This window comes from Plasmodium yoelii (genome assembly GCF_900002385.2).
Source record: "Plasmodium yoelii strain 17X genome assembly, chromosome: 12".
NCBI classification, from domain to species: domain Eukaryota; phylum Apicomplexa; class Aconoidasida; order Haemosporida; family Plasmodiidae; genus Plasmodium; species Plasmodium yoelii.
The window spans coordinates 1,113,772-1,127,380 of NC_036184.2; the positions used below are offsets into that span (position 1 = coordinate 1,113,772).

The following is a 13,609-nucleotide window of genomic DNA, read 5'->3' on the forward strand; positions in this document are numbered from 1 at the left end:
TAGGATAACAGTTAAATTCTTGACAACGAAAATAAAAAAAACAGGATATTGAGATCGATAAGACTATCCATAGTACAATAAATAAATAAATAAACGCACACATATAATTACTGAACAGTCATATTAATTGTAATAAACATAAAAATAAACAATAAAAGTATTAACATTATTATAATAATACAAATATTGTAGTAGTATTCCCTTTTGTTTCTACTATTTTTTTTTATATTTTTTTTCAATTTGTTTTCAATTTTTACGGAAATCTTAATGCACTATATATATATGTGTGTTTTTATGTTAACCTTACACGTTCATAATAAATATAATTGTAATTATTTTTTTTATTTATTTCATAATATTTTTACTATAATTAACTTTGTGGGGATGTGCAAAGACATTGTTTAAATGTTTTTAAAAATATATTTTTATAAAAAAGTGTTAGAGAATATACTTATTTGAGCTATGTATATAATAAAACGTCTTTCCCCTATGTTAATATATAAATCTTTTGTTACATATAAAATTGTAATAACTATTTTTGGATATATTATAAATAAAAAAAAAACATATTGTATTTTTTTATTTATATAATTTTAAAATTAGCCCATAATTTTTCATAACCGCTATTAAAAAGATTTAAACAAAAAGTTATATTATTACATAGGAAACTTCGAATTGCATGTTTGCATAACATATATAAAATATGTTAGACATGTAGATCTCAAGTTGCAATAACATATACTATATCTTTATCCTTTTTAAGTATAAAACTAATATTTTAGTATATATTGTTCGATTTATTCAATTGGGATTAAATATTTATATATATATATTATATATATACAACAATATATATATTAAATATAGCAATAATAATCGCAAAAATATATTTTTATAGGTTTCTGTACTATTTATAAAAACACAATAAAAATAAATAAAAAATAAATGTATATGTTTCTCCATTTTTTTCCTTTGTTTGTTTATTATTTATTTGTTTATTTATTTTTTTTTTTTAAATTATTTTTTTTACGATCTTTTTGCTTTATATATATTATTTTTTAATGCCCATTTATTTATTAACTTAATTTATTGCGACGATTTTATTTAATAAAAATTTATAATTAATTTTTATTTTTCTTTCTTTAGTTGCTTTTTTTTTTTTCGTTTCTTTTTATTTATTTTTTCCATTTATTTTATTTATTTAAAAATTTTTTTTGGAGCAAATATCATAATATATATAAAATAGAATCAACAAATATGTATATATATATATAAATAATTAATTAAATATTTATTGATGTTTATTGAAGAATTGGCTTATTTTTTTTTATTATTAATGATTTAAAATATAAAAAATTTTTTACTTATTTTATTAGAATAGGAAAATAAGGTATTCTTTATATACGCATCCTACATAGTTAAAGGGTATGCATTTATGTATATAAGATATCTAATAGAGTTGTATAAAAAAAAAAAAAAAAAAAATTATAGAAACATAGAAGAGTTAAAGTATAGCCATTTCCTAGAAAATATTACATGAACAAGTCATATAATTAAAATATAATATATAATATATAATAATAATAATAATTTTAATATTTAGCATATCCTAGAAATGATATGTATGTTTATATTTAATTTATTACATTTGAAAACAAAAAATAATTTTTTGTAAAAAAAAAAAATAAGACTTATTATTCCGATTAATAGTTTATCGTGAGTTTGTTTATAACATTTTTAATTTTAAAAATAAGTGAAGTTACTTAAATTGAAAAAAAAAAAAAAAAAAAACCTTAACATAAATAATTAGCTATTTTTTATAATGGCTAGCTGAAGAATAATCATAAAAGTTGAGACATGTCAATAGTGTAGTGATCATAATAACACGTTCAAACCGTACCATATTTATATAATTAAGGATTTTATTTTTATATTTAATATTTGGAACATTTTGTTTATTGGATAACACCTTTTAAAGTGTTTAAAAAAAAAAAAAAAACTTAATTTTTGTTGATATATTCGTTTATTAATATTTGAAAAAAATAAAAAAAAATGTCAAATTGGAGAATTAGCGAATTGGGAAGTTGGATATCAAACGGTATAAGTCAATTGGGTGCAAATGCTGTATCAAATATAAATTCAATTATTCCGATAACCGTACAAGAGCCTGCTACTTCACCAATTATTCCCAATACCCATGATAATATGTTTTTAAACATGAATAAGGATGATAATAATAATAATAATTTGTTCTTAAATATGAGTGATTCAGATGACGATTCAGATGACGATTCAGATGATGATTTAGATGATGAATTAGATGATAAATTATTATTAAATATTGATAAGGATGATGATAATAATAAAAAATTGTTTTTAAATATGAATGATGATGATGATGAAGATGAAGATGATGATGATTATGAAAATGAAAATGATGCTGATTCGGATTATGATAATAACTTTGATTATAAATTAGGATATTATTTGACAAAAGAAGAACGAGATCAAAAAAAAAAATGTTATTCTCCAAATAATTTGGGTCCTATTCCAGATGAATATGTAGATATAATCACATCAAAACCACCACATAGAAAAACGACCACCCCTCTGAGTAAAAATAAAAATGCACCTCCAACCAAAAGTGCGAGCGCAGGTGCAGGTGTCGGTGTCGGTGCAGCCAAACGTACAATTCCAACCCCAAGCACAAGTAAAAGTGCAAGTGCAGGTGTCGGTGCAGCCAAACGTACAATTCCAACCCCAAGCACAAGTAAAAGTGCAAGTGCAGGTGTCGGTGCAGCCAAACGTACAAGCCCAACCCCAAGCACAAGCAAAAGTGCAAATGCAGGTGTCGGTGCAGCCAAACGTACAAGCCCAACCCCAAGCACAAGCAAAAGTGCAAGTGCAGGTGTCGGTGCAGGTGTCGGTGCAGCCAAACGTACAAGCCCAACCCCAAGTACGAGCAAAAATGCAAATGCAAGTGCAGCCAAACAAACCAGTAGTGCCTACGCACAAGTGGGTGGAAAAAGAACCCAAAAAAGTGATAAAAGTAAAACTGAACAAAACGATAGTGAAAAGCCAAAGCAAGAGAGTGGTGGGTTTTTTAGCAGTTTGGGATTAAATTCACTTTTTTCTTATGGAGATACATCAACACATTGCAATGAATATAAAACTGGATATCGTTTAGATGAAGAAGCCAAGCAAGTATTGAATGATAGTTTCACATACGAGAATTATTTAAAAAATAAAAAAAGAGGAAATAATTCTACGGGTTCACAGAATCCATTCAATAAAAGAAATAGCCGACTAAGAGATAATGACATGCGTATCTGTGTGGATACCACATATTATGATATATTAGAAGTACATCCAAGTGCACCAATGAAAACTATAAAAATAAATTATTATAAATTAGCATTACGTTATCATCCAGATAAAAACCCTAATGATGAAAGTGCAAAATTAAAATTCCAAAAAATAAATGAAGCATACCAAGTATTAAGTGATGAAGAAAAACGAGAAGAATATGATAGATGTGGATTAAATGCAGTTAATGGAATGTTTATGTTAGATCCATCTGTTTTATTTATTTTATTATATAGTTCTGAGGAATTAAAAGATTATATAGGTACTTTAAGAATCGCATATTATATTCAAATGATATATAACAGTTCTGATTCTATTGAAGATTTGCATTCGATTCGAAATTTAATAAAAAAAGAAATCGATTTAGAACAGAGTCAAAGAGAAGTAAAATTGGCTTTACTTTTACGAGATAAATTAAGATTATATATGGAAGATGAACAAGCTTGGGCTAAAAAAATGGAAGCTGAACTTAAAAAAACAACGGGTTCATATTTTTCAAGTTCTATATTAGGATCTATTGGATGGATATATAATAATGTTGCATCTGCATATATAGCAGAAGTAACAACCTTTTGGGGTGTCGGTGCAGCTTTATCAAATGTTAAGGCATCTACTAGATCTATACAAAATCATCTTGGTCTAGCCAAATCAATAATAAGTACATTTGTAACAGTTCATCAAGTAGCTTCATATTATAATGAACTAAATTCAGAAGAAAATGATGAAGAAAATAATGAAGAAAACCCTTCTAGCGAAAATAAAAAAACAACAAAAAATGATAATAAAAATGATGATGATTGTGGAGAAGGAACAAGTTCAGGTCAAAATTCAAAAAAAAATAATGAAGTTGATCCAAATGATTTTGAAGGAACAGGAGATGTAAATTTTGGTTTTAATATAGCTGATTATTTATGGGGGGATAATTATAGCAAATTATATGATAAAGCTAAAAATCTACAAGAACCAGAAGATCTTGCAAAAGCAAAAATGGAAAAAGAAATCTTAAGAGAAAAATACCAAACTAAGGCATTTGGTTCAATAATAAAAAATATACTTTCGCTTGTTTTATGGGATATAGAATCAACAACTAAAGAAGTGGCACAAAAATTAGTTCGTGATGAAGGTGTAGATATTAATGTTAGATTAAAAAGAGCATATGCCTTAAAACAATTAGGAGAAATGATGTTAAATTTGTCAAAAACTGAAAAGGATTTATTTGATGCACAAAATTTAGATATTAGCCAACTTTTTGATGATCTTATTTTAAAGGCAGCCAAAAAAGCAGAAGAAGAAGAAGAAGCAGCTGCAGCAGCAGCAGCGGCTGAATCACAAAAAATTGATAAGGATCAAAAATACAATGGTCTAAGATATAATCAAAATAGGCCATGAACTTATTAATTTCACGATAAGCTTAGATATCCAAACAACACAAACAGATCCAACTTTCGCTTTGAAATAAATGTTATAACTTTTTTATCTCTCAATTAAAAGGTATATCATTCGTAATATTACAAATTATGCGGTTCAAATTTATGCGATTCAAACCTATGCGATTCAAACCTATGCGATTCAAATCTATGCAGTTCAAATCTATGCGGTTCAAATAAATTTCAGCCCAAATATATCTCGGCCCAAATATATCTCGGCCCAAATATATCTCGACCCAAATATATCTCGACCCAAATGTTTGATGATTTATAAAAATTTTATTTAAACATAAAATACAATAGCAATTTCCTATCATTTGAGTGACATAACAGTGTGCACACATCCTATTTGTATATATTTATCCATGTTATTTTATAACAACTATTAAAAGTAATATGTGCTTGGTATGTAACTAATCATATATACTATATACATATATCATATATATATCGTGTATATATATATATATTTGAGCTTTATTTGACAATATTAGCATTTCCCTATAATTTGTTCGGATATTGCTAAACATATATTTTTAAATTATTTATATTATTTGCTTTGATTTTTGTATTTTTGATGATATGGCTATATTTTCATAATTTTTATTTATGTTATATAGACATAGAAAATTTCCAAATAACTACATTACCTAATTTGACTCGTTATATTTTATACACATTTATAACCATATAATATTCATTTCCATTATCTATTGTATATTGCATTTTTTTTTTACCATTTTAATATTAAAAAAAAAAAAAAAAAAAAAAAAAAAAAAATGATTTTGAGTTTTATATTCATACTATTATTATGTTTGTGAATTTTTTGTGAACTTTTTATTATCCTTAATTTTAATTATTATATTATAATTTCTAAACAATCTAAAATTATTTATTTGCATTTTTTTATTATATTTAAGATTCGTGGTTGTGGGGTAGAAATTTATTTTTTAAATAATGAATTACAAAAAAATTAAAAAAAAAAAAATTATATGTTTGTTTGCATAAAGAATAAAAATCGATATATAGATATAATTAAATTGAGATTAACTACAAATTTATGAGATCTTTTAAATCAGATAAGAATTTATCTATTTGGGGTTTGGGAAGTGTTTCATATTTATCTGTCTTTAAGCATGTCAAAATACATTGTTTTAAATTTAATAAATTATCACAACTTTCTAAATAATTTGAAGTAGACATAAAATGAGCAAATTCCATTTGATGATTATCCATTAATTTTATATTTGGAACAATTATTATTTTTTTATTTTTTCGTAAGCATTCAAATGTTGTTCCTACTCCTGCATGACTTAAAATTAGATTAGCTTTATCATAATATTTATTAATACTATTTTTATATCGAAAATATTTTACTTTTTGTAATAAAATTGAATTTTTATTTTTGTAATTGTATATTAACTTAGGTATATATTTAGAGTTTCCAATTTGTATAGTTAATTTTGTAAAACCATTTTTTTTTAAAAATATGTGAAATTCTTTTTTATCTATATATTCAATTAATTCATCAAATTTATAAGAACCAACTGTAACAAATAAGTACATTTTTATGGGTAATAATATTAGCTATATGATATGTATATTTTTTGTCTCTATTTTTTTTCTCTCTATTTTTTGTAAGCTAATCATATTTCCTTTTTTGTTCTATACTTGACAAACTTGAAAATATTTATAATCTATAAAAAATTTGAAAAATATTTACAATCTATAACAAATTTTGTTTCCTTAATTAGTGGATATTAGTTTGATGAGTTTACACACACATTCATACCTTCTTCCTTATATTATTACTAACTATTATTTGTGATTATTATTTATATTCTAGCCTTTTTTAGCTTTTTTTAGCCTTTTTTTAGCTTTTTTTTTTTTTTATTTATAAAATAGCTAGCTGGATATCCATTTAGGGGATAAAAATAGCAACTATTAATATGTAAGAAAAAAAAAAATAATAAGATATAAAAAAATAAAATAGTATGAAAGTAAAAATAAGAAAAAGAACTTAGCATAGTATCAAGGAATATACACATACATGGAGAAAAAAATAATACTCATAAAAATATGGAATATATAATATTTCGCATATTATTTTATCATCATTATTGCCGCTTTGTATCATTTATTTTTGTGCCGCAAAATCGATTATTATTATAAGTCACGTTCAAAAGGGTTATAGCAAAATGTGCTAATAAAATGTGTGTACGTTCTTTTTTTTTTTTTTTAATATAAAATTATAAAGAAAAATAATACATTTAGTATTTTTTATTTTATTTACACATATATTATTTTTTTTAATATTTGTTCAATGATTATATGTTATTTGTTTTATTCCCCTAAACATACATCATTTTGGAAAAAAAAAAAAAAAAAAATGGCACCCTGATCATATCGTTTTCCTTTCTTTGTGTATATTATATAAATTATATCTAGAGCTTTTGATATAGAAGTTAAACTATATAAAGCTCTCTTTTTTCAACTGTATATATATATATAAGCATGAAATCGTATTAATACTTGTATATATATCCTATACATTCCTAATTTTGAAATAGAAAGATAAAATGTGATCAAGTTGCTTTGTACAATTCTTTATAAGCACGTTAATTCTCTTTTTTTCTTTTTTCCCGGTTATTTATGATATGTATGTATATATAGGAATCGTTTATGCATATTAAGTGTGTATATATACATGCATAAATGGGTAGGTAATATATATTTATATATATATATATATATATATATATATATATATATATATGTATGCGTCTGTTTGGATGCCAAACTGTTATAAAGTCCTTCTCTTTTTCCCCCTTTTTTTTTTTTTTTTTAAAACTGGGCTTTTTCACTGGGGGACTTAGAAATATGCTCATATTATTTGTAAACATATATATAAAAAATATAATAAAGCAATGGCGTATTAATTAGCATTGTATATATATATATGTACATATACATACCGCTCTCCTGTTTTAGTTTCGTATCTTCATAATTCCGTTGTGCCTACCCTCATCTGTATTTTTATATATCAATTAATTTTGCACACTTTTTTATGTATACAAATTTTATGATATATTTTTTAGTTTTTATGTCAAAAGCTAGCAAACTGAAAAAAGAAAAACAAGAATGTAATTTTTTTTCAAACAATAATAACTTACAAATTAGCAAAATTAGCAAAATTAACAAAATTAGCAAAATTAGCAATTGCATATATGAACCCAAATTAAACATATGAACTTCTAATTAAAAACATGAACGCCAAATTAAAGACAAATTGCGATCTTGATCTTAAGAGAAAAGACAGAAATTCGATTTGTTATTTTTTTTATTTTCAAAATATTTATCGTATAATAGCAGTGGCAAATCATTCATTTTAATCAGTGTGTGAATGTTAACACCGAATCGAGTTGGCAGATAAAAATAAGAAATATATATATATATATATATATATATATCACATGATTTGAGGAAACAAAAAAAAATAATAAATAGACCAATTTTTGTGCCGATAAAATGAGTATAGGAAAAAAAACGCAATATAATATAAAGGTGGATATACATGAAGTTAAAGATTTGAGTTTTCGAGAAAGTACAAATGAAAAAGAGATAATACCCAACCCTTATATTGAAATAAAAGTTAACGATGAAACAAAAAGTACAGCCAAAAAAAACCAAGCAGTAAATGTTGTATATAATACATCATTTAATTTTTCTATGGATTTAACGGACTATGATTTTCAAAGAACAAGTGTAGAAGTTTGTGTATTACATAAATATACAATTCAAAGTGCGTTAATTGGAAAATGTTCTTTTAGTTTAAATTATGTTTATTCAAAGGTACAGCATTGGATATATAGAATATGGGTTAAGTTGCGAAACCCTGATTTGCCTTTAGATGATGTAGGATATTTATTAATATCTGTTGGGGTATATGGGCCTGGTGATTCTATACCAATTATAAATGATAGCATAAAAACAAATATGAATGAACATGAAATATATGCAAATAATAAAGGAATAGATATGCATATAACACATTATGATTTATGTATAAATATATTTAGAGGTCAAGATATTGAATTTATAAATAATGCTAACAGTTTATTTCAAAATAATTTAGAACCATATGTTAGAGTAATACATAATGGTTTTGAAGAAAAAACCAAAATTATACGAAATGATCCAAATCCTGTTTGGAACTTGAGTGTTCATTTACCTACATGTACACCTTGTTATGATAAAAATATTATTATAGAATTAATTAATGGAGAAACAAATGGTGTTGTTATATTTAGTATTTTATTAGATTTTTTTGAAATATTAAAAAGAGAAATAGTTCCAAGATGGTTCAATATTTATTATAATCCTCAAAATTACATCTTTCCTAGAAGCAGTATTTATTCTCAAAATGTTAATCAAAATTCTACTAATCCCCATGCTTTTGGAAATAATCAAAATTCGAGTAATAATCAGTCTGTTGCTGGTATAGGTAATACAATTAATAATGTGAGTACATTTGGAAATTATTTATTTTCAGGAACAACGGCCGAAAAGCTTTTTAAGAATGCAGCACAAGGAATAAATATTAATGATATATTGGGAATAACAAAAGTACAAAATATATTTACTAATGATAGTTTAAAAGAATTTTATCTATATGGTGGTCGTATATTTTTAGGAGTAAATATTACAAAAACACATGCACCTGGCCCTATATGTATAAAATCAGCAAAAATAGAACATGACCCACCTAACAAAGAATATATATTTTGTGCTGATATTTATGAGATATTAGGGGTAGAAGGAAATAATAAACAAGTAGAATATGAGACTAATAATTTGAATAACATAAATGATGGAAATGTATTAAATGATAAACAAAGTTTTAATAGCAATGGGGATAGTATTATATGTGTATGTGGATTAGGACCTCATAAATTAAAAACACCACCATTACTTCCAAACGAGGTAGGATCTTATGTTTTAAATGAAAGTGCTGGAAGAATAAATGAATTTCGTATTTTTTTACCACAAAATAATAATGAACAGATTTATGATATATTTCTTTATATATATGTAAAATCTAATATATCAGTTACAGATTGGATTACAAATAGACGAAATATATATAATAGTATTTTAAATACAGAATATGAAGATGGTGATATAAATAAAATTCAGAAAATAAATAAAATGAGTTCAATAAATAAAATATCTGATGATATGGTTAACACAAATTCTGAAATCTTAAATAATTATAGACTAAAAAGTTTTGTTAGAATCCCATTTAAATATTTACTTTTAAATGAAAATAAGCCCAAATGGTTTTCTATGAAAAATGTTGAAACAGATGCACATGATTATAATATATCTTTTTTTGCAAATTTAATACCTTGTAATTTATATAAAAAAAGACCCAAAAGATTAGAATATAAATTATCACGATATTTTTTTCGTGCTTTAATATATGAGGGTTTACATTTTCCAGCAAAAGGATATAATGCATTTCCTGACCCGTACATAAAAATAGAAATAGCTGGACAAACTATAAAAACAAGTACTATTTTACATACATTGAATCCAAATTATTATGAAGCATATGAAGTTGAAGTTATATTACCAACAAATTTAAATCTTGCTCCAGATATATCAATAGAAGCATTTTCTGTTAATAAATCATTTCTTTATAATGATGATATTTTATTGGGTTCATGTACATATCCTATAATGAAAGTTCCAATGGAATGGAAAAGATCACCTATATGGATAAATTTAAAATCGTCTCAATATAAAAAATGTAAAGCAAAATTATTAGTTGCTTTTGAATTAGTACCTTATGAAAAAGTAATTAATGATGATCAATATCCTTTTTATGATGATATAAGACCATCAACATTACCTGGTCATGTTTCTTTATTTTTAGTTGGAATTCGTATGTTTAAACCTTTAAAAGATCCATCTGTTACTGTTTGTTTTGGTCGAGATATAGATGATACATCTCAGTTTTTATGGTATGAAACTACTAATAAAGTTATATCAGGGAAAGAAGGAAATTGGAATTTTTTAAAATATTTTTCTCTAGATGTAGCATTACCCAAACGTATGCAACATCATAGTTTTTTAGAAGTTCGAATTGAAGATAAAGTATCTAATAGTGGTTTTTCTGGTGGGCCTTCTAATGGATATAATTCAATTAATGCAATAAATAATGATAATTTAGTAGGTACTGCTTATATAACCTTGAACCCATTACTTCCATGGTTATATGAATATGAACAAAGAGAATGTATAGAATTGTTCAAACTGCATCTATTAGAAGAGGTTCTAATTGAGGATGCTGAAAAAGCACGGAAAACATATAATAGTGCATTGATATATAAAAAAAGTTCAATATTTTCTAAAAAAATGTCAAATGACATATTTGAAATACAAGGAACAGATGAAGAAAGAGATGAATATGGTAATAGTAATGTTTTTCATGCATTATCATTAAATATGTTAGAAGAGAACCCATTTTTGGAATATGGTGATGAAGATGCAGAAGAACAAGATGAAGGTGAAAATGGGTTCAAAAATGTGATGCACAAAATAAAAGATGATATAAATAAAGAGGATGAAATGGAAACTAAAAATAGTGTAAACGAATTAGAGAACAAAATAAATTCAAATGATATTCTTAGTCCAAATGGAATTAGAACCCAAAATGGATTTGAGAAAATACAAGATGGAAATCATCTAAAAAAAGATATTAAAAAAAAAAAAAAAAATCGAAAAAATATAAATAATGAATATGTTCCTTATAATGATCCAGATTTTGCAAATGTTCGAATTGAAGATCCATTAGAACATGTTTGTTTTACACAAAAAACTGGTAATATAGATAATGATGTAGATGTAAGTGGATATTTAAATAACAATAAATCTCTTTCAAATATAAATGAAAATAATATGAATAAACAATATGCATCAGCCAATACATTAGATAATGCCGAAAACTGTGGAAAAGGTATTTATGGATTTAGTGAAGATATGTTAAATTTTCAATTATCATTAGCATATGATGATGATCATGATGAATTACAAAGAGAAGAGATGTTATATGAATATGAAGTAGATATGGATATAAATGATTTACCTTATTTAAGAGCAACTATATTTAGATGCACAGATTCTGGAATACCAGAAGCAGTTGGTTATTTAAAATATATATGTAATGTATATGATGAAAAAACAATGCATAAAAAAAAAGAAATGGTTAAAGCATGTGATAATCTAGTAAGAGAATATAAATTAACAAGAAATTTAGTAGTAAGAGCATATATCATCCAAGCAAGAGGTTTAAATCCACCATCAGGAGCTACAGATATAACAACATATATATGGATAAAAAACAGTGATGAAATAACAAATATTCCAGGTGGGTTATCACATAATATTAAAGATACAGGACATATAAAAAGGCAAGGATATAAACCTGAATTCAATAGATGTTATCAATTATTATGTTCATTTCCTGATGAATCTATTATACAAGTATGTGTAATGAATCAAGGATCTATATCTGACGAGATAATAGGATATACATATATAGATATGGAAGATAGATATTTTAACAAAAAAATAAAACAACTAATGTTAGATGATATTATGCCAATAGAATTAAGATCGTTGAAATTAGAAAATAGTACAATATCACATGGATCTTTAAGATGTTGGTTTGAGATATTTACAGAAGAATTTGCACAATTAAATCCTGTTAAGATATTATGTTCAAATGAGCCTGATGATTATCAATTAAGATTAGTTGTATGGAAAGTTTCAAATGTAGCAATGGATAATAATTCGACAGTTAGCTTATTTGTTAGATGTATATATGCAGATGATGATTCTGAAGATATTAGAGATACAGATATACATTATAATAGCAAAAATGGTAAAGGTATATTTAATTGGAGATTTGTTTATAATGTTAAGATACCTACAAATTCAACAACTATTAAAGTTCAGATACATAATTATGCTCTTTTATCATCAAATGAACCAATTGGTGAGTCATCTCTTGATTTATCTGCTCATTTTTACCGAGCTCGTAAAAAGAAGGGTTTCTATCATATACCCAGGTATGCTTGTTTTTTAAAGCGTATTTTAAGCGTATTTTAAGCATGTTTTAAGCATGATTTAAGCATATTGCTTATTTTTTATTTTTTTATTTTTTATTTTTATTTTTTTATTTTTTTTTTTTTTTTTTCCTACCTTTCAGATTCTCCATTTCGTGCAAACACCCAGCACATAAAAACAAAATCCGAGGAAATATAGAAGTTGAAGCATGTATATTGCCAAAGAATGAAGCAGATGTTGACCCAGTTGGAAATGGGCGCGATGAGCCAAATAAAGATCCATTTTTACCAGCCATAACAGAAAATAGAACATATGTAGATTGGGTAACTATAAATGAAAAATTGGGAGATGCAACTGCATCTATAATGCAAGGATTGAAATGGACAGGTATATTCATCATGTTTGTTTACATATGTGTAGAATCCAAATGAATCAATGTTAATATAGTACTAAAAATAGTAAAATTATAAATGATAAACTGATCATATTTTTTCACCTTCTTTTCAGGAGTATGGGTTATGGTTGCATTCATTATTATTGGAATTTTATTTATAATGTTTTTGTTAAAATGAGGATAGGATGTAATGAGTTGTATCTCATATAGACATTCAGAATGAAATTTGCCACGTCTTTTACTTTGCATCTAACAGAATCACGAATTTATTTCAAACGATGCTCAAGCA

General features: G+C 24.9%; 3 protein-coding genes across 3 annotated transcripts; 2 read left to right on the forward strand and 1 right to left on the reverse strand.

Annotated features, from left to right (window-relative positions):
• Positions 1-2,052: 2,052 nt before the first annotated feature.
• On the forward strand, positions 2,053-4,755 carry PY17X_1227400 (uncharacterized protein; the record flags this gene model as incomplete). The annotated part of the gene is made up of 1 exon (XM_725718.1): positions 2,053-4,755. One exon carries the CDS (start codon positions 2,053-2,055, stop codon positions 4,753-4,755), a length of 2,703 nt encoding a protein of 900 aa, XP_730811.1.
• A 1,088-nt stretch (positions 4,756-5,843) lies between these two features.
• On the reverse strand, positions 5,844-6,359 carry PY17X_1227500 (UDP-N-acetylglucosamine transferase subunit ALG13, putative; the record flags this gene model as incomplete). The annotated part of the gene is made up of 1 exon (XM_022956809.1): positions 5,844-6,359. The coding sequence occupies one exon, from the start codon at positions 6,357-6,359 to the stop codon at positions 5,844-5,846; it is 516 nt and encodes a 171-aa protein (XP_022812656.1).
• A 1,962-nt stretch (positions 6,360-8,321) lies between these two features.
• Positions 8,322-13,498, forward strand: PY17X_1227600 (ferlin-like protein, putative; the record flags this gene model as incomplete). The annotated part of the gene is made up of 3 exons (XM_022956810.1): positions 8,322-12,928; positions 13,069-13,313; positions 13,434-13,498. 3 exons carry the CDS (start codon positions 8,322-8,324, stop codon positions 13,496-13,498), a joined length of 4,917 nt encoding a protein of 1,638 aa, XP_022812657.1.
• Positions 13,499-13,609: the final 111 nt, after the last annotated feature.